This window comes from Artemia franciscana, chromosome 3, assembly GCF_032884065.1.
Source record: "Artemia franciscana chromosome 3, ASM3288406v1, whole genome shotgun sequence".
NCBI classification, from domain to species: Eukaryota; Metazoa; Arthropoda; class Branchiopoda; order Anostraca; family Artemiidae; genus Artemia; species Artemia franciscana.
Window position 1 is genome coordinate 9,933,431 of NC_088865.1, and position 21,660 is coordinate 9,955,090.

At 34.7% G+C, this 21,660-nt stretch overlaps 1 protein-coding gene across 1 annotated transcript in view; it reads left to right on the plus strand.

Moving 5' to 3' along the window:
- LOC136024862 (RNA/RNP complex-1-interacting phosphatase-like) overlaps positions 1-21,660 on the plus strand; it is a 144,396-nt gene that overhangs the window by 7,588 nt on the left and 115,148 nt on the right. Inside the window, exon 2 of the mRNA XM_065700377.1 lies at positions 3,359-3,434. Within this exon, the coding sequence (XP_065556449.1) occupies positions 3,359-3,434 (76 nt within the window). The remainder of the gene's footprint in view (positions 1-3,358; positions 3,435-21,660) is intronic.

The following is a 21,660-nucleotide window of genomic DNA, read 5'->3' on the forward strand; positions in this document are numbered from 1 at the left end:
AGCGTAAAGAGCGTGGGACTGCGGGGGGGACAACCCATTTCATATACGGAGTAATTTCTGTTCGTTTTAAGTTTTAATGTCGCTCCTTACTTTCAGTTAAAAAAACTAGTTTTTTTTATTTAATTTCTGAACGTTTTTGAATTAATGCATGTTTGATTTTGGCTCTCCGCACATAAAATATTGAAATGAAATTAGTATATTAATTTTTTTTTGGCTAAATGGCTTTCTCTTAGTTTTGATCAGACGATTTTGAGAAATAAGGGGTGGGGAAGGAGGCCTAGCTGCCCTCCAATTTTTCGGTTACTTAAAAAGGCTACTAGAACTTTTAATATTCAACGAACGTTTTTATTAGTAAAAAATATATGTAACTTAAGAATTAACTTACGTAACAAACTTTTATATTCTTATATTTTTATTATGTGTACGAGGGGGTTTGTACCCTCGTTGATACCTCGCTCTTTACACTAAATCGTAAGTTTTGTCCCAATTCTTTAAGAATGACCCCTGAATCAAAAAGGCCGTAGAATAAATAGTTGAAATCACTAAAAATATTTTAGCATCAAGAGCGAGGTATCTATCTCCTCCTAAATACCTCGCTCTTTATGCTAAAGTATTTTTAGAACCCCTCATATGCGTAATAATCTCTGTTCGTTTTAAATTTCAATGCTATTCCTTACTTTCATTTGAAAAAACGTTTTCATGTTTATTTTTTCATTGTTTTTTTTTATAGTAATGCTAGAAAATCCTGCGCCCTTTTCATTGAATTTTTCTTCCCCCGTGACATATTCCTCAAAGGAAAGATCCTCCCACAAAGCCCTCTCCCATCAACCCCACCCCCCAAACCAAAAAATCCCCATGAAAACGTCTGTACACTTCCCAATAACCATTACTATATGTAAACACTGGTCAAAGTTTGTAACTTGCAGCCCCTCCCTCAGGGATTGTGGGGGAGTAAGTCATTCCCAAAGACATAGTTATTATGGTTTTCGACTATGCTGAACAAAATGGCTATCTTAAAATTTTAAGAGGGCCTATTTGCCCTCCAATTTTTTGGTCACTTAAAAAGGACACTAGAAATTTTCATTTCCGTTAGAATGAGCCCTCTCGCGACATCCTAGGACCACTTGGTCGATAAGATGACCCCTGGGAAAAAACAAAAAAAAAACAAACAAATAAATAAACACGCACCCGTGATTTGTCTTCTGGCAAAAAATACAAAATTCCACATTTTTTAGATAGGAGCTTGAAATTTTTGCTATAGAGTTCTCTGATATACCGAATGCGATAGTGTGATTTTCGTTAAGATTCTATGACTTTTAATGGATGTTTCCCCCTTTTTTCCAAAATAGGGCAAATTTTCTCAGGCTCGTAACTTTTGATGACAAAGACTAAATTAATTGAAACTTAATATTTAGAATCAGCGTAAAAACTCGAATCTTTTGATGTATCTTTTAGCATCAAAATTCCGTTTTTTAGAGTTTCGTTTACTATTGAGCCGGGTCGCCCCTTACTACAGTTCCTTACCACGAACTGTTTGAAAAGAAAATAATTCGGTATTTCGGGGCTTCTGACATTATTACTCCTTTGCGGAAGTTAGGCTCAAATTGAAAAAGGATTATATTTTTTCTCTGGGCCCCTTCCACCTCTTAGTTCGTTTATTTTCCCGTTAGTTTTCACCTGTTTTCGCTTTATAGTTGTGTTATCTCTTAGCAGTTCTTTCGTTAGTTGAGTTATGGTTGTGGTATATATGTTTTATCGCTCGTATAGTTCTGTTATTTTCAAATTATACTCCATAATAGAGAGGCTCCAAACACCCAGCATTGTATATTAAGCTCTTAATTTGACGTTTTTTTCTAACGTGACCAGATTCGTCCTGCGCCCTTTTCAGTGAATTTTTTTCCCCCATGGCATATTTCTCCAAGGAAAGATCCTCCCACATAGCCCCCTCCCTCAACCCTACCCCCAAAACCAAAAAAATCCCCCTGAAAACGTCTGTACACTTTCCAATAACCATTATTATATGTAAACACTGGTTGAAGTTTGTAACTTGCAACCCCTCCCCCAGGGACTGTGGGGGAGTAAGTCATCCCCAAAAACATAGTTATTATGATTTTCGACTATGCTAAACAAAATGGCTATCTCAAAATTTTGATCCGTTGATTTTGGGAAAAAAATGAGCGTGGGAGGGGGCCTAGATGCCCTCCAATTTTTTTGGTCACTTAAAAAGGGCACTAGAACTTTTCATTTCCGTTAGAATGAGCCCTCTTGCGACATTCTAGGACCACTTGGTCGATACGATGACCCCTGGGAAAAAAAAAAAAAAAACAAACAAATAAACACGCACCCGTGATTTGTCTTCGGGCAAAAAATGCAAAATTCTACATTTTTGTAGATAGGAGCTTGAAACTTCTACAGTAGGGTTCTATGATACGGTGAATCTGATGGTGTCATTTTCGTTAAGATCCTACGACTTTTAGGGGGTGTTTCCCCCTATTTTCCTAAATAAGGCAAATTTTCTCAGGCTCGTAACTTTTGATGGCTAAGACTAAACTTGATGAAACTTATATATTTAAAATCAGCATTAAAATGCGATTCTTTTGATGTAGCTATTGATATCAAAATTCAATTTTTTAGAGTTTTGGTTACTATTGAGCCGGATCGCTCCTTACTACAGTTCGTTACCACGAACTGTTTGAAAAAAATCCTTGTTAATCACTTGCCTGCCCTAAAGGTTTTTGAAGCCCCCCTGTTGGAACAGTATGTATTGGAAACCTAGAAGCCTACCTATGAATTTATAGTGAATTATGAATCTACGAGGACAGCACAATACTGATTAGGTCCCATCCAATATATCTGTTTCGTGCTCAATTTATCCAGAAGATGGCGATCAACATTAAACATTGCGAGCGAAACGTTTTGGGAAGTATCTAACCAACGCTAGTTACCAATTACTCTGAGGCCTGCCATGGCCAAATCTATGTTTTTCAAGCAAATTTCGCGCAACATCCTTTTTAGTTTGCATGGCCAAGCTGCACTCAGGTAGAAAATTCGGGGAAGGGGGACTAGAGGAGTTTTAGGCGTGGGGGAAGCATTCAATGCTTCAGAAGACTATTTTTTGCTGGTATTTATATACTTTCTAAGTATATTCTCTCATTTTAAAGGGGGAGGGGGGTAATGTTTTTCCAGTTCGCTTCTATGTCTGTAATATATTCCTTGGTAGGCTAATAGAAGTATGTAAAAGGTATTAATTCTCCAAAGAGTCTAGTCATTAGTTCTGAATTACCGCTGCTTGACATCATTTAATATTTTACTTTTTCAGTCATTATCCAGTTTTAGTTATTTTCTTTTTGCTTTTCAGATGGTTGGACTATACTTGCTTTGGGAATGTGATAAATGACACGCGTCTTCTTGCGCTGAAGGTCCCTTTGAAAAAGGTAAGAAATTTGTTATTTTCCCTTGCTCGTGCTGACTTCCAGGCGCATCACATATGCACCATTCCCTCTCTTAGTTTGTTTGGTAACTCTGTGAAACAAAAAGAAGATAAAAAAAAATTGAAGAAGAAAAAAAGTTCGTATGGGGAGTTGGAGTTCTGATTGATTTTGAGATCAACGATAATGATACGGATAAAATATTTCCAACAGAAAAATTAAGTATAGAAAACTAAAATACCAACATAATAACTATTGAAAACTTTATTGGTAATTGATGTGGTTTTGCCAACTACTGCAAATTTCACTTGGCAGTAGCTGATATATATATATATATATATATATATATATATATATATATATATATATATATATATATATATATATATATATATATATATATATATATATATATATATATATATATATATATATATATATATATATATATATATATATATATATATATATATATATATATATATATATATATATATATATATATATGTATATATATATATATATATATATATATTTACAGGGATTTTTAAACTGCCCTCTCGCAGTTCATGATATTTTTGAATTTTTCTGATTTCCTTAACTTGGCTTTTATTACTTCAAGGGATGACAGTATAAACCGCATTTGTTCGGTTTCCTTGCCATCTTTCGAATAGAAAATGTTCTCATAGATGGCACTTTAATACCAAATTTTGTTTTGACTGATTAAGAGATTTGTGCTCCAAGTGTAAGCAAATATCATTTACCTTAAAAAGCATACCAAAAATTCAATTTCCGAAATTATCGAAATCTAGAACCATTTTTGACGCTGAATGAATTGAGTGAAAGAATAGAAATTGTTTTGTTTTAAGAAAAAAACCTCCCTTTTTCTTAAATCAGTGAATAATATTAAAGGTGAAGGTATTTTGCTTGAGCATTATCACTAGTCTAAAAAAGCTAAGGAAATGATTAAAAAATGACACTGGAGAAACCTCCCAAACAATGAGAGGCTCATGATTTCATGTTACTTTTTTCTTTCTTTTTTTAACCAGCTTTATTGTGAAATAAAGAAAGAATAATGCTTGGGGGAAAAACACAATATAATGTTCGGTAAACCTTTCAAACAATGACAGGCTCAGAATTTCATGTTTTACTCGTCGCTTTCTTTTTTTAAAGCAACATGACGGTCGGCTGTAAAAATAAAGGACGAAAAATGCTTGAGAGAAATATGCAAAATAATCTTTAGGAAATCTCTAAAATATTGAAAGGCTCATGATTTGATGTTTGCTCTTGTTCGTCTTATTTCGTGTTATTGTAGGATATGAAAAAATTGTTAGAAAACCAAGGCACAATGATATTTAGGAAACCTCTCAAATAGTTAGATGTTTATGACTTGATGTTTCACTCGTGTTTTTCTTTTTCTTTCAAGTCGCATTGAAAGATGCAAAATCAACCTCAGGATTAAATGTTTATATTCTTGAGCTTTGGGTATTTTTTTCCTGCAAATATTGATGTATCTTTATCCTTTTCATTTTAAAAAGACCATGAACTTGGTTCCTTTAAGGAAAGGTAATTCCTCCCTATTGTTTCCTTGCGTGAGGTATGCTTGAAATCAGCCAAACCTGTTTTTCATCAAAATTCTACAGCCCTATTATTACCTTGAGTTTCCGAATAATATAAAGGTCACTTCCAGCAGAAGGGGTAGCCTAAATGTCGTGGAATGGATACGACCAAACAACGTCGATTTTTGAACTCCGACTGATGTGTCTGATAGATAGTGAAATTGTCCGAGGTTTTCCAAAAAATCCTCTAAAAAGCACACACTTAATAGGCCTACTCATCAAATAGTGAACAGAAATAGTAAACTTTTATCATTTATTAAACTTATTGTTCAATACAATTTAGCCGGTCAGTAAAGTGAACATACCAATTTCGGTCTGCAACAGAAGGCAAACCGTATATTTATCCAAATGAAGATCTTTTTTTCGTTTATCCATTGATACGAAGCTCCGCTACAAGGGCGAAATTCTACTCCTATGAGAACTCAGCCTAAGATCGATCCAAGTACTTTGAAACAGAACGGTTCGTAGTTAATATACATTTGTATATTTCACTATTTTTGAGCCGTCCTAGCCGAGTGGTTAGCTCTGCGGGTTTAAAATCATGAGGCTAGGGGTTCGAGTGTTGATGTCGCTGGTTATTTTGTTTGAAACGGGGGTCTATGGTGAGGCGCTGTAAGCTCAGCCAGAGTCGACCCAGCTCTAAACTGATACCTGGAGAAATCTGGGGGGAAAACATAGGTAGTGTCAGATGATTTGCCCCCAACCAAGCATTAAAATCCCGGACTAGGCATCAAATCAGGAGATCGGGACCTGCGCAACGCAGATCATTAGTCAGCATGCGAAAAAGTATGAGTTAAGTTTTAAGTTGGACTAAGAATTTCTTTCAAATTTGTTCTGGCTTCGTTCAACTTTTTCCTGTTGTTTTAGGACACAATTAAACAAATTATAGTAATCGTTTGAAGACAATTAATTAAAAAGAATGTTAGTAAATTGAAATTGAGTTTAAAATTGTTAGTCAATTGATTAAAAGATGTTAGTATTATAAAGAAAATTTGGTTTTTCCTAAATGTGACCTTTTTTTTTTATAAATGAATGCTTTCTTAAAACGGTTGAAAAACTTGTAAAACCGAAAAAAAGCAAAAAAGAACATGTTTACCGTTTCCTACTTCTCTGTAAAGTTCCTATTGCGTAACATTCCGCCTTTTGAGTTAACATAGCTGAGCATTTGTACTTGTTTATTTAAATAGCTATTGCAGCACTCAGATTGACGCTAAATTGTGCTGCTTTTACAATCACAAAGAAAATGCAAAGGAGGAGGTTTCTACATCTATGTATTCATCTATTGATTTTTTGTAATTTTTTGCTTTTTTATTTTTTCAGTGAAAAAAAAACAGAGTGCATTCTTCAAAATCTAGTAAGGGTGTGTGTGTAAATCTAGGGGGTTGACCTTCCCCCTCCCCTGATTTACGCTCATGATCCCACATGTTTAAGAGAGCTAGGGTTATCTATTATAGTCAATGGTAATCCGAGGAAGTGTATGTTGATACAACTATGTAACCATATAACGCCCCTGTAAATGATGTTTGATATAATTACGTATATACTACATATGCTAATGTTATGTCAGATGTACTTTTGAGAATGTATATTTTTTTTTAGAAAACAAATTTAGTTAACTTCAATATTTATATGCCCTTCTACAGTTTTCTACAGCATATTCAAAGAATTTTTTTTTGGAATATGGAGGAGTTTCTACAGCTATGTATTCATCTGTTGATTTTTGTGGTTTTTTTGCTTTTTTATTTTAATCATTGAAAATGTCAAATAAAAATACCAACAGAGAACATTCTTCAAAATGTAGATAGGGTTGGGTGTAAATCTAGCGGGTTCGCTTTCCCCCTCCCCTGATTGACGCTCCTGATCCCACATGTTTCAGGGATCGAGAGGTATCTATATTGTCAATGGTAATCCGAGGAATTGTATGTTCATGCAGCTATGTAACCATGTAATGCCCCTGTAAATAATATAATCACGCATATACTACATAAGCTAATGTTATGTCAGGTATACTTTTGAGAATATATATATATTTTTTTTAGAAAACAAATTTAGTTTACTTTAATATTTCTGTATTGTTCTACAGTGTTTTTTTTTATCCTAATCCAACTATTTTAATTTCGAATATCTTAAGATGGGGTGCCACAAATTGCTATTGGCAATTTTTCTATATTACCTCCTTCATCCTTCATTGTTAATTCTTTTGACCGACTTTTTGTGTGACCTAAAAATCACCAACTCTTTTAAATTAATTTTTACAGAAAATAAACAATCAATAGATTATAAGGTCGCACAGAAAAATAAATAGAGGGTCGTATTGGTTAATTTATGTGCCAATGGTAATTTTATTCAACTTAAAGTGCGTTCAGCTTCAAGTATTTTTAAATTTCAACTTGCCTCGTGGATCTGTTTTAGGTCCATTCATACCTGAAGACCGCTATTTTCTAATATTTTTCTTTTTATTGTTTAAAAATTATAAACTTTTCAGGGCAGTATCACATTTTTGTCGGTGTTGCCAATTACTTCAAATAAATAAGCAAAACAAAAAACTTAATTTTGACAATATGTTTCGTCCGTCAAAATTTGAACATTAACAAACAGTTTATTTGCAAAGGCGACTACACCTTCCAAGAAAAGGTGCACCTTCTTAAGATGTTGGGTGCCCTGTATTTTTAGCTTATTTTTCGCTTATTTTTAGTCCATGCTGATTTGTCTTTATTTGGCGCTTGGTACTACTAAAAGCCATCTACCTGCGTATGCAGGTCTTTTAAGTTAAAATTGAATTTCCAATTTTTTGTTACTTCTTAAAATATAAAATTGTGTTTTCACTGTCCTTGGTACTTCAAGACAAAGTTGAAGCGTTATGTTTTTTCCCTCTGAGATGAACGTTGCAAAGTTTGCTAATATTTGCTTATTTGAATACAAAAGAATGCACAAAAAAATATATACAAAACCCAATTAATTATGTTTACATTAAGAGTGAATAAGGGAAAAATACACAAAATTTATTTTGAACATTTATTGATGCCATAAAACGCAATGAAAAATCTTTTCAGAACCCCAGCTCTGACGTCCATAAATACAAAACTATCACATTGTGTTACAATATGCACGCTTTTTGGGACTGTGATGGAAAAAAGGGACCTATTGGGCAGATAAGTTTATATTTAAGCACATTTGACCAGTGCAGCTGATTCACGAAAAATGTAAAGGGACAAGTATTTTAGGATGGGAAGGGGGGGCAGAAACGGCCAGATAGCCATGATAAAAAGGAAATTGGCTATGAAATGGATACAAGAAGGCATTTTTCAAAGTCTAAGGTGGACAGGGGGTAATTGTCAACACCTTTGCAGATTAATAAGTCGAAAAACGGGGCTAATATGAGAGAAACGTGTAATAATGTTCAAGCAATTCTTTCAATTTATCCCAGGCACGTGCAGAGGAATTTTTTTTCGGGGGGGGGGGGCTGATAAAAAAATCATTTGATAATTTGGATAAGAAGTGCCAAGAAATTCAGGAAACTTTACATTGTGGGAGCTACTCTAATCCCCCGTGCGTAGGCTCCTGGTCTATACCCCCTCTCGTGCTGAAAAACTTTGTCAAGTTTTTCCTTCATTAGAAAGATTCTCATTAATGCCCGTGTTGAATATAGAAGTCAAGCTGAGGCTACTACCGCAATTTTTTTGTTTCTTTTTTTGTCGGCCCAGCCCAAATATTTATTTCCTTGAAAGTAAACCTCTGTTAGCACATTGGCAGCTTGTTAAACTGCGGTGCTGGCAATTATTGATGTGTATTCCAAGTATGGAATTAAAATCGATGTCTCAGTTCGTAGGTCGAAGATCGACCGTAAATTTGTCTCAACTTGCTAAATATAACCATAGCATCGGACTCCATGTACTTGGTCACTTGTTTGTATTTACGTCTTGACCCAGTCACAGCATGAGAATTTTCGACTTTTCTTCTATCAGTAATGGATTTGCCGCCTTACATAATGACGAAAACGGGTATCTCTGACAGGGCTATACCAACTAACGCCATAGTGCACAATCGTTTGATTGATGTTTTGTGTTGAATTTCGATTGCTTATTAGAAAATTTGCGTTTATTATGAAAGGCCTTCGTGCCAAATCGGCAAGTCAAAAATAGTTAGCTGATTGATTAATTTGTACACTGTGTGGTCTTTAATCATCAGATCTTGACGTGTACATGGTCCGAGAGTATAATTCTCGTTGCAAACTTATTAACAGCTTTTAAATATAACCTACCACCACGACGAAGGTGAAGAATAGCCAAGATCTGTTGCTAAGACGTTAATAAGAGAAAAATAAATTGTCAGTCATTAATGCAAAAATCCTCCAATTACAAAAACGATCTGTTTTGAAAATTATGTTGGAACTTTCCCTTGTAAGCTTGCTAACCTGACAATACAATTTTTCCTTCATTTTTATCAGTTTAACTTCATTAAATGTACAAAGGCTTCTGTAATTTCATTCAAGTTTCATTGTTTTTTTCTTAATCCTTTTGAATTTTCATATTCTTCCAACCATTCATTTCCTATGGTATTTCATTTTTGTATGAAGACGGCATAACGTTATTGAAGCAAACTTTTCAGAAGCTAGGCGTGTGGAAATTAAATAAAAAAAAAGTTAACCAATTTTAACAAACTAAACCAAGTCAAGTTTCAAAGCGATTCCGCAGTAACGTCAAAGAAAGTTTGGTTACTAATGTAAGGTACGAATTTTTGTTGTTATGGTAGCTAATCTAAAAAAGGAATGCTTCAACGAGGTTACTATATTAATAATAGTGTAGTACCTTCACTACAAGAAGGTGCATGGGAAGGGCTCCACATCTTTAGACGTACCATATTTTGATGCACGATAGTTTTAACCGCTTTTGCATAATCCGTCTGTTTTTGTGTCTTTGGCAATTTTGAATCGTAAAGCTAGGTTCTGACAGAGCGCGGATATTGCTTCGCCAGGCAAAATTGCTTGTCGAGCCTCAAAAAGGCCATTTGAAGCCAAACAAAAAATTGCTTCGCCACGCTTCAGCATGAATTTGAAAAAATCGCATAGCAAACGCGATATGTTAAGTAAAAAGATACTAATTGTTGAAAATAAATCATTAATAATTAATTAATAATTAAATAATAATTAAGATAAATAATTAATTAATATCCCATATGGCTTGATACATGCTGTAAATAATACGACTAAGTGGAATCAAAAGAAAATGCATGAATAGAGGTTGCAAATAAACTTATGAATCAGGTAAAAATTTATTGCTACATGGCTTTTCTCAGGAGCATTTTTTGTTTAAGCTCAAGGAAGGTAAATTATTTCAGTGATTAGTTCTCAATGAATGAAAACAAATTTCATATTTACTTTAATGTATTTTAAGTCTGTTTGTAAGCTCAAATAATATCAATAGTAAGCTCTTAATATCTTATTTTCTTTTTTCGCAAAAATGGTAAAAACTGCATGTACAACCTACAACACAGCTGTTGCAGACATATGCAATACAATGTTTAAAAAATTATTGTTTGACCAACAATTTATGACTAAATTTGGTAAAGGTGCAGATGTGCTACCCATGACATAAAACAACTTATTTCCTACTGTGTATTATTCACTTCATGGGACAGCACTTATCCGCGTTTATCCTAAAATTAAATCAATAACCAGATTCAAGCTGAAATGAAAGGATTGAAAATGTTGCCTGAATTCTAGTGTCAATTCTAAATCAAGAAGTAGATCAAGAAGAGACTTTCCATATCATAGTGATTAGTGATTAAGTACATTAATTTACAATGATTCTATTGATGAAATGGATTTTTCATGTATACTGCTTAAAATGCATGGAAAGGGCCATTTTACCTACCAAAATGCATGATTAAGTCCTATGTATATGGGCTGTATTAGGCTATTAGCATTTCCTGTTTTTTTTTCTCCATCATCCACTCCCTCGTTTCCTCTCAGCCTCTTTGACCCTTCTCAGGCATCTCCTGAGGCAGATTGTATTATTTTTTTTATCCCGGATATTGTTCGTTTTCTCCTCGAAACTCAGCCCTCTCTCTACTGTTGTCATTTTTATTCTGTTTGATGTAATTTAAATATTTATATAATCCACCCTCATAATCTTATTTAATTAATTGTAAAATATGCATTGTTGAAATGGCGTACTGTTTTGAGCACTTTTCCAAATGTAAAGTTGCGTAAAAATTAATAAAATATTCAAAATCAGTCGATACATTTCAATATCTGTTTTTCATAAATTTGTTTTTACAATTCTAAACTGCAAGAGAAAATGAGAAGATGAATGAAGATGGCATCTGAGCATTTCCTTTTATTCTTGAGAGTAATCAAAGTAAGCATACTGTCAGATGCATAAGGCACTATCTTTTTCTTTATTTTTTTAAGCCAAAAAAAAGAAAAAAAAATACGGCTTCAGTGTGAATTAACAAGGTGTTTTCACTTGGCGCCACGAACTATTTTTTTTTTGCGCCCTCTCAGAACTTCGCTTAAGACTGTACCGTAGACGAACTAATTTATATCAGACTGCAGACTTACTGTGTTTTTTGGAGCTTTGTGTCACATTGTCAACAGCCAAAGTAGTGGCGCTAATTTGGAAGAACGGCAGGGAAATGTGCCCCCTAGATTTTGAAAGTATAATTTTTGGGGTATTTTCATATTAAAAATTATTTTCAGTTATTTCAGTTACTTTTTGGGTATTTTCAAGAATATTAGAGTTATTTAGATACATTTAAATCAAATAGTTAATTTGAATTAACAAGCTTGTCTGTTAGTTTAGAGAAAGAAAGAAAATGGGGTATCCAAATAATGGATTTCGAACACCAGAAATATATGAAATTATCCAAAAAAACACGGAAACCCTACAAGCGACGATGCCATGTATGGGAGCAGGTGAATGTTAAAGTTTTAGTTTGTTCCACTAGCTGCAAAACACTATTTATGGTACCAAGTGTCAAGATTTTACCTTCAATTACGGAAATATCTACCTTTTTGACAAAAAAGTCGGCAAGAAGTCCTGCTAGTTCGTGAAATCCTTTGTCTACCCCCTACCCCAACCAACACTGGGAGCGTTGCTAGTCAAGCCCATGTCTGTAGTTTAACAATCGATAAGTAAATATCCCACCAAGTCCAACCATCGTAAAATGTAAAATGCAGATTTGAGAATTTTGTACTTGTTGCCTTATTCTGTCAAACAAAAACACCAATATTCATTTCATTATTTTTCCTTGTGCTGTGTCATTTTTTGTTTTCATATTTTTGACATTGCTTGAGCACCGCCGTAAAATTTCAAATTAATCAGTGCCACCCCCCTGTAGGCGGATTGTGAACACCCTCGCCATCGTTTGTTCTGGTGCGTCATTGCGCAGTAATGTGCAACATCTTTCACTTTTTCATAAGAACCATTTGTCAAGGTGTCTATAAAATACTATTAGGATCAGGAATGACTTTTTAATAACAAGGGATTCAAAAGTTTCAGTACGATTTGTAGTGAAAGCAGCGGGTGTTTGAGAAGACTCATTATCATAATTTACATGGATGAACCTTTGATATCAAATTTGAAGTAGGGGGTCATTGATGATATTTTGAATCTGGGTCTCGCTCACTTTCAGAAACTGATCGACCGTTTAAATAATGTGTTGGGATATTCTGATCTTGGTTGGTACGCGTTGAACTGTGAAGTTTTATAGAAAAAGTGGAAAAAATGTCACATTTTTTCTTCTTGTTGTAGCCTATTACTTTTACAAAGAAGTAGTTCTTCGTAAAATTTGATTTTTAAGCATCCAAGTTACGATAAAATAAAATCATACGAATAGCTCCCCAAATTTTACAATATGCCTTCTCAATTACTTTGAATGCCTTTCGAAAGTAACTTAGTTTGAATAACATCGATATTTTTCAAAATAATGCATTTTTATGTATTTTCCGCGTTCAAGTGGGGATTGATCGACCGTTTAAATAATGTGTTGGGATATTCTGATCTTGGTTGATACGTGTTGGACTGTGAAGTTTTACAAAAAAAATGGAAAAAATGTCACGTTTTTTTCTTCTTCTTATAGCCTATTACTTTTACAAAGAAGTAGTTCTTCGTAAAATTTGATTTTAAAGCATCCAAGTTACGACAAAAAAAAATCATACGAATAGCTCCCCAAATTTTACATCATGCCTTTTCAATTACTTTGAATGCCTTTTGAAAGTAATTGAGTTTGACTTACATCAATAGTTTTCAAAAAGATTCAAAATAATGCATTTTTATGTATTTTCTGCGTTCAAGTGGGAAGAAGGGTGAGGCTTCAAAAATTAAAGTTGTCATCTGTTGTATTTGTAAGTTGTTAGTGATTGTTCTTTTACTTTTTATTTATTTATTGTTTATACTTGTTGAATCTTGTTAAATTCTGAAATTATTTAATTGTAAGTTTTTATTTTACCAAAAATTGGTTCTTTGTAAAACAAGAGCTAAGAGCTCATATGGCACTTGTGACGAGGCAAGAAGAGCTAAGAGCCAAGAGCTCATATGGTATGTGCTCTAACAAAATTCAAAGAATCAATAGATTTATTTAAAAAGAAAATCAGAGGCTTAATGCCGGTTGGGATTTAAAATAAGAGCTCTGAGTCACGATGTCCTTCTAAATATCAAAATTCATTAAGATCCGACCACCCACTCGTAAGTTGTAAATACCTCATTTTTTCTAATTTTTCCTCTTCCTTTAGCCCCCCAGATGGTGGAATCTGGGGAAACGACTTTATCAACTCAATTTGTGCAGCTCCCTGACACGCCTACCAATTTTCATCGTCCTAGCAGGTCCAGAAGCAACAAACTCACCAAATCACTGAACCCCTCCCCCGAACTCCCCCAAAGAGAGCGAATCCAGTACGGTTACGTCAATCACGTATCTAGGACATTTGCTTATTCTATCCACCACTCTAAGCGTTTTCCAAGATTTCCGATTTCCCCCTCCAGTGTCAACAGATCTGGTCGGGATTTGAAATAAGAGGTCTCCGACGTGGATTCATTCCAAATATCAAATTTCGTTAAGATCCGGTCTCCCGTTCTTAAGTTAAAAATACCTCAATTTTTCTAATTGTTCCAAATTAACACCCACCAGCTCCTCCAAAGAGAACGGATCCGTTCCAATTATGTCAATCACGTATCTAGAACTTGTGCTTAATCTTCCCATCAAGTTTCATCCCGAGCTCTCTACTCTAAGCATTTTCCAAGATTTCTGTTTCCCTCCTCCAACCCCCTATGTCCCCGCATCCAATTCGAGTCGAAAATGGAGTATCTGATCCGATCTCCTATTCGTAAGATAAAAATACCCCAATTTTCACGTTTTGCAAGAATTCTGGTTTCCCCCTCCAACTCCCCCCCAATGTCACAGGATCTGGTCAGAATTTAAAATAAGAGCTTTAAAGCACAAGATCCTTCTAAATATCAAGTTTCATTAAGATCTGGTCACCCGTTCATAAGTTACAAATACCTCATTTTCCGAATTACCCCCCCCACTCCACCAAAGAGAGTAGATCCGGTCCGGTTATGTCAGTCACACATCTTAGACTTGTTTTTATTCTACCCACCCAGTTTCATCCCGATCTCTCCGCTTTAAGTATTTTCTGAGATTTCCGGTTCCCTCCCCCCAACTGCCAACCCCCCCCCCCAATGACACTGTATCAGACTGATATTTTAAATAAGAGATCTGAGTTACAAGGTCCTTCTAAATATGAAGTTTCATGAAGATCCGATCACTCCTTCGTAAGTTAAAAACACGTCATTTTTTCTAATTTTTTTAGAATTAACCCCCCCCCTCCCAATAGAGCGAATCCGTTCCAATTATGTCAATCACGTATCTAAGACTTCTGCATATTTTTCCCACTAAGTTTCATCCCAATCCCTCCAATCTAAGCGTTTTCCATGACTTTAGCCCCCCCCCCGAACTCCCTCCAATGTCACCAGATCCGGTCGGGATTTAAAATAAGAGCTTTGAGACACGATATCCTTCTAAATATCAAATTTCATTGAGATCCGATCACCCGTTCGTAAGTTAAAAATACCTCATTTTTTCTAATTCTTCAGAATTAACCCCTCCCCCCCCAACTACCCCAAAGAGAGCGGATCCGTTCCAGTTACGTCAATCATGTATCTAGGACTTGTGCTTATTTTTCCCCACCAAGTTTCATCCCGATTCCTCCGCTGGAATCTATTTTTTTCCGAATTAACCGGAAAAAAATAGAAAAAATGAATTTTTTATGGCACTTGGTTAATACAAAGTGCCATAAAAAAAGGTTTTTAAGCATTCAAATTCCGACAAAAACAGAATAGCTCTCAAAATTTTGCATAATACCTTTTGAATTATTTTGAATGGTTTTTATTGTTTTTTATTGTTTTAAAAAGTAGAGTTGCGAGAAAGAATCAAGCTTTAGCGCAAGGAGCGGGGTGTCGAGGAGGAAAAGCCCCTTTCATATACGGAGTAATTTCTGTTCGTTTTAAGTTTTAATGTCGCTCCTTACTTTCATTTAAAAAAACTTGTTTTTTTTTATTTAATTTCTGAAAGTTTTTGAATTAATGCATGTCTGATTTTGGCTCTCCGTGCATAAATTACTAAAATGAAATTTGCATATTAATTCTTTTTTTGGCTAAATGGCTTTCTCTTAGTTTTGATCAGACGATTTTGAGAAATAAGGGGTGGGGTAGGAGGTCTAGTTGCCCTCCAATTTTTCGGTTACTCAAAAAGGCAACTAGATCTTTTAATTTTTAACGAACGTTTTTATTAGTAAAAAAACGTAACTTAAGAATTAACTTACGTAACAAACGTACATAACTTACGTAACTTACGTTACGTTTTATCCCAATTCATTAAGAATGACCCCTGAATCAGAAAGGCCATAGAATAAATAGTTGAAATTATTTAAAAAATTTTTAGCATAAAGAGCGAAGTATTTCTCTCCTCCTAAATACCTCGCTCTTTATGCTAAAGTATTTTTAGAACCCTTCATATGCGTAATAATCTCTGTTCGTTTTAAGTTTTAATGCTTCTCCTTACTTTCAATTGAAAAAACTTTTTCATGTTTATATTTTCATTGTTTTTTTTTTATAGTAATGCTAGAAAGTCCTGCGCCCTTTTCATTGAATTTTTCTTCCCCCATGAAATACTCCTCCAAGGAAAGATCCTCCCATATAGTCCCCTCCCCTGAACCCCACACCCAAACCAAAAAAATCCCCCTGATAACGTCGGTACACTTCCCAGTAACCATTACTGTATGTAAACATTGGTCAAAGTTTGTAACTTGCAGCCCCTCCCCCAGGGACTGTGGGGGGTAAGTCATCCCCAAAGACATAGTTATTATGGTTTGCGACTATGCGGAACAAAATGGCTATCTCAAAATTTTGATCGGTTGACTTTGGGAAAAAAATGAGCGTGGGAGGGGGCCTAGGTGCCCTCCAATTTTCTTGGTCACTTAAAAAGGGCACTAGAACTTTTCATTTCCGTTAGAATGAGCCCTCTTGCAACACTATAGGACCACTTGGTCGATAAAATGACCCCTGGAAAAAAAAAAAAAAAAAAAAAAAAAACAAATAAACACGCACCTGTGATTTGTCTTCTGGCAAAAAATACGAAATTCCACATTTTTGTAGATTGGACCTTGGAATTTTTTCTATAGGGTTCTCTGATACGCTGAATGCGATGGTGTAATTTTCGTTAAGATCCTATGACTTTTAGGGGGTGTTACCCCCTATTTTCCAAAATAAGGCAAATTTTCTCAGGCTCGTAACTTTTGATGACAAAGACTAAATTTGATGAAATTTATATATTTAAAATCAGCATAAAAATCCGATTCTTTTGATATATCTTTTAGTATCGAAATTCCGTTTTTTAGAGTTTTGGTAACTATTGAGCCGGGTCGCTCCTTACTGCAGTTCGTTACCACGAACTGTTTGATAACCTTCAAACGGGGAGGAGCTTCAATAATTTACTGTTATCCACCGATATAATTATAATTGGTTCGCCTTTTACTTATTATCTATTTATTTTTTAAACTTGTTAAATCTTGTTAAATTTTAAGATTTGTCAGTTGTATGTTTTTGATTTTACCAAAAAGTGGTTTCTTTTAAAAGTAGTACTTTTTTAAGTATCCAAATTACGTCAAAAAATCTTCAAACGAATAGCTCAAAATTTTGCATAATGCCTTTTGAATTAATTTGAATGCGTTTTGTATGTGACTTACTTAGCCACACGTTAGATTTTCTCTAAACGACGTCAAATAATGCACTTTTATTTATTTTCTACCTTCAAATGGGGGGGGGGGCTTATAAAATTTGTTGTTATTTTCTGATATATTTTTAATTCGTTCGAAATTGTTCTTTGACCTATTATTCATTTATTAATGCTTAGATTTGTTGATTCTTATTAATTTTAGAACTAGTCAATTGAAATTTTTTATCTTTACCAAGAAGTGGACCTTTGGAAAAGGAAAATTTCTTTAAGTATCCAAATTGCAACAAAAATATTTGGTTCGAATAGTTCCCAAAATTTACATAATGCCTTTTGGATTCCTGGAATTTTTAAAGAAAAATATAATTGAACTTGCTTTGCTTGAGGGCATGTAAAAGCTTATAAGAAAGTCAAAGTTTAAAAATAATTAAAATTTAGGAAACAGAGTGACTGTGTTTCAGTATGAAAATTAAGTTTATTCTTGTTAATTGGATAGTATGATTAAAAGCTAATTTGCAGGTATTAGAACAAAAACATGATGTAAATGGAAAAAAAAAGGCCAATCTACTAGTGAGAAAACTTACCATTTATTTTTTAAGAGTTTTTGTCTTTATAGTTGATCCGTATTTGTCTCATAGTATTTGGTATCGTTCTGTTTCTCCTGAATAAAGTATACTTAATTGTATTTCTTTTAGAGGATTATAAATTGTGCGTCATGGCATGGGTTCTTTTTCCCATGCGAATTGCTGGTAGGTCTTTTCAAGGGGGTAAAGCAAACATTCCATTCATGTCTGATTATAAAGTAAACCCAGTGGAAAGTCGCCAAAGAGAATTTGCTTTTCAAATACTATACTGTCTTATGTAGATGTTTACTGATTGTTTGATTCTGTCAGGGTTGACACTCGAAGGTATTAGAAATTGTCGCGTGTACGGGAAGGGTTGAAGTATTTTGTTCACCCCTTTGCTCTGATTTCAAGATATCCAGTAGGGTTGGTGTTCATTTGTTGTTTTGACTCAATCAGTGGGCTATTGTTCTCAGTTGATCACTTCCTGCTGTTCTGATATGTTCTTTAAGATGGGCTGGATTGATAGGGAAGGTAGAAGAGTTGATTGCTGGCCTAAACGGATTGCTTGTCTTTAGTAGCGGGTGGCAGAGATGATTTAATTCAAGAAGACAGGGTTTTAGAACCAAACCATTTATTAAACCACATGAGCCTAAAAAAGTTGATATGAAGTCTCTATTAAGCTCGCTAAAAGCTTGTCTAACTCGTAATTTTTCCTCTTTCAAACATATGGTGAGGTGTATTCGATAAATAATATCCCATCCTCTTCGATTTGATGTAGAAACTCTATATTCGTTGTCTCTGTAGTATTGAAAGGCAAACTAAAGTATTTTAGATCAAACAGCTCGTTTTAACGAACTGTAGTAAGTCGTGGTAATGAACTCTATATTCGTTGTCTCTGCAGTATTGAAAGGCAAACTAAAGTATTTTAGATCAAACAGCTCGTTTTAACGAACTGTAGTAAGTCGTGGTAATGAACTCTATATTCATTGTCTCTGCAGTATTGAAAGGCAAACTAAAGTATTTTGGATCTTCATAAAGAGAATCCGTGTGAAGTCTGGTTTGATGAATGGTCTGAGTTTCTTCCAGTTACAAGGGAATGGTATTAAAAAATTTCATCTGTTTTAACATGTGATATGTTGCCAGTTTTCAAGATGCCTTATGTTGCGTAACGCAAGTTCTGTGGGAAAGCCAGGATAGAAAAAGTGGGTTTTTTTGTGCTGTTTTAATGATAATTGGTAAAATTATAGATGATAGGGTTTTTGTCGTTCTGGAAAGTGTGTAGGTTAGGTAAATGACACTTTCTGAAGTAAGCTCGGAGTCTCGATTTAGCTGTGGGAAGATGCTTGTGAATCACTATCTCTACTCTTTCTTTATTTCTAGGGATTAGAAAATTGAACCAATCGGTTTTTTTTAGTCATAGCAATTCCAATGTTTTGAGTGATACGAAAATTGTGATTTGGAACGTTAAAATGTTAAAAATGGCTATTTAACTGATATTTCGACTGAAGAATTCAGAGATTTTGAACTGAACTTGTTAGGAGTTTCAGATAATCATCTTCCAAGGGTATGAAACATGGACTTAAGGGCTTTTGAACTTATTTATTCATGTAGGAAGGACGTAGTGCAAAGGCAGGAGTAAAATGATGGATAAAGATTCTTTTTTGTCTTGCATAGGTCGATATGGTATTCAATAGGGTTCTAGTTGCTCATTTTGTGAAAGAAACTGCAAGGTCTCAGTCTTGGTGGTATATGCCCCTGGATATCCGACTGAGGGGAATAGTTATTTTTCAGATGAATTTTACATATAGTTACAGGCACAAATACATATGTTTCAAGGTTGGAATACTGTATTAGATGCTTTTAATGCCCAGGTTAGTAGAAATAGGGATAAATGGTATTCTAGCTTAGGTAAATGTGATGTAGAAAAGATAAACATTTTCAGGTATGCGATCTAGTTATAACCAACACAGAATTTGGTCATAGAATAAGTCAGCATGGTACTCACATGATGGTAAGACAGTCAACTTTACTGATTAAATTATAGCAAGTCACAGACTGACAGAATCGATGCAAGAAACTATGGTATATAGGAGTGCTGTTACTGACGTTGAAAGTAAATATCACCATCTAAACAATGAAATAACTATAGAGAAAACAAACGGATCTACGACAAGTATGAAGAAAAAGAAGAGAAACAATCACAAGAATACTTCACTGGCATTAAACTAGGCATTTTCAGCGCTAAAAGAAACTCGAAAATACAATATCAAAAATTTAATTTTATATATATATATATATATATATATATATATATATATATATAAATAAGTTGTCTGTCTGTCTGTGGATCAGGTGACGTCATGTTTCTGTGTTGACTGTCGTCATGAAATAAGTAAGAAAAGAAAGCGTTCCGAGGAATCACAAGAACAGCAAGAAAACAGGCTTGCGGCTAAAGAACGCAAAACCGCGCAGTTAGATGAAAATCCACCTGGACAGCGAGAGTCAAAACATATCAAAACTGAAAATGATAGCGATGATGATTGGGTTTGGGATTTTGACTTGGATAAGGTCATCAATGCCTACCAGATTTAAGTTAAAAAAACAAAGGTTCGTCGATATGTACTTCATAGTGACGCTGAAAAATAAAGAAGAAAAAGAACACTGAAAAAAGAAAAAAGGTAAAAAACTAAAAAAAAACTAAAAAGAAAAAACACTCAAAGAGAAATTACAGACCGGGACACAAATGACGACCGATACAGAGGGAATATAAGTGACGACCGGGAACCTCAAAGAGAAATTACAGACTGGGACACCCGGACACAAATCACGACCGGGACACAGGGAATATAAATGACGACCGGGACACAGGACACAACTACAACGGGGACGCCGGGGGCACAGGCGGGATATATAAATGACGACCTGGACACAGGGATTGTTCGAATAGAAATTACAGACCGGGACACCGGGACACAAATGACGACCGGGACACGGGACACAGGGAATATAAATGACGACCGGGACACTCAAAGAGAAATTACAAACTGGGACACCGGGACACAAATGACGACCGGGACACAGGGAATATAAATGACGACCGGGACACAGGGACACATTATTAGAATAATGAGGTATAGATCTGAATACGGATTGTTTTTCCCATGGACAATTATATGTTGCATGTTCAAGAGTCAGTAAACCTGACAATCTATTTATATGCACAGACAATGGGACAGCGAAGAATGTTGTATATTCGCATGTTTTACGTAGTTAAAAACATATATTTATATCTATCTCTATTCACAGGTGGGACACAGGGACACAACTACAATGGCGCGTAACTAATATGGCGCGTAACGACTTACGCGCGCGGGGGGGCTTGGGGGGGCGCGAAGCGCCCCACCAACTAGGTGTTGGGGTGGCGCGAAGCGCCACCCCAACAGCTAGTATATATATATATATATATATATATATATATATATATATATATATATATATATATATATATATATATATATATATATATATATATATATATATATATATATATATATATATAAATGACGACAGGGACACAGGGAATGTTCGATTAGCAATCATCATCAACAAAGCTCAAGGGCAATCATTAGAATAATGAGGTATAGACCAGAATACGAATTGTTTTCCCCATGGACAATTATATGTTGCATGTTCAAGACTCGGTAAACCTGACAATCTATTTATATGCACAGACAATGAGACAGCGAAGAATGTTGTATATTCGCAAGTTTTACGTAGTTAAAAACATAAATATACATATATATATAAATATATATA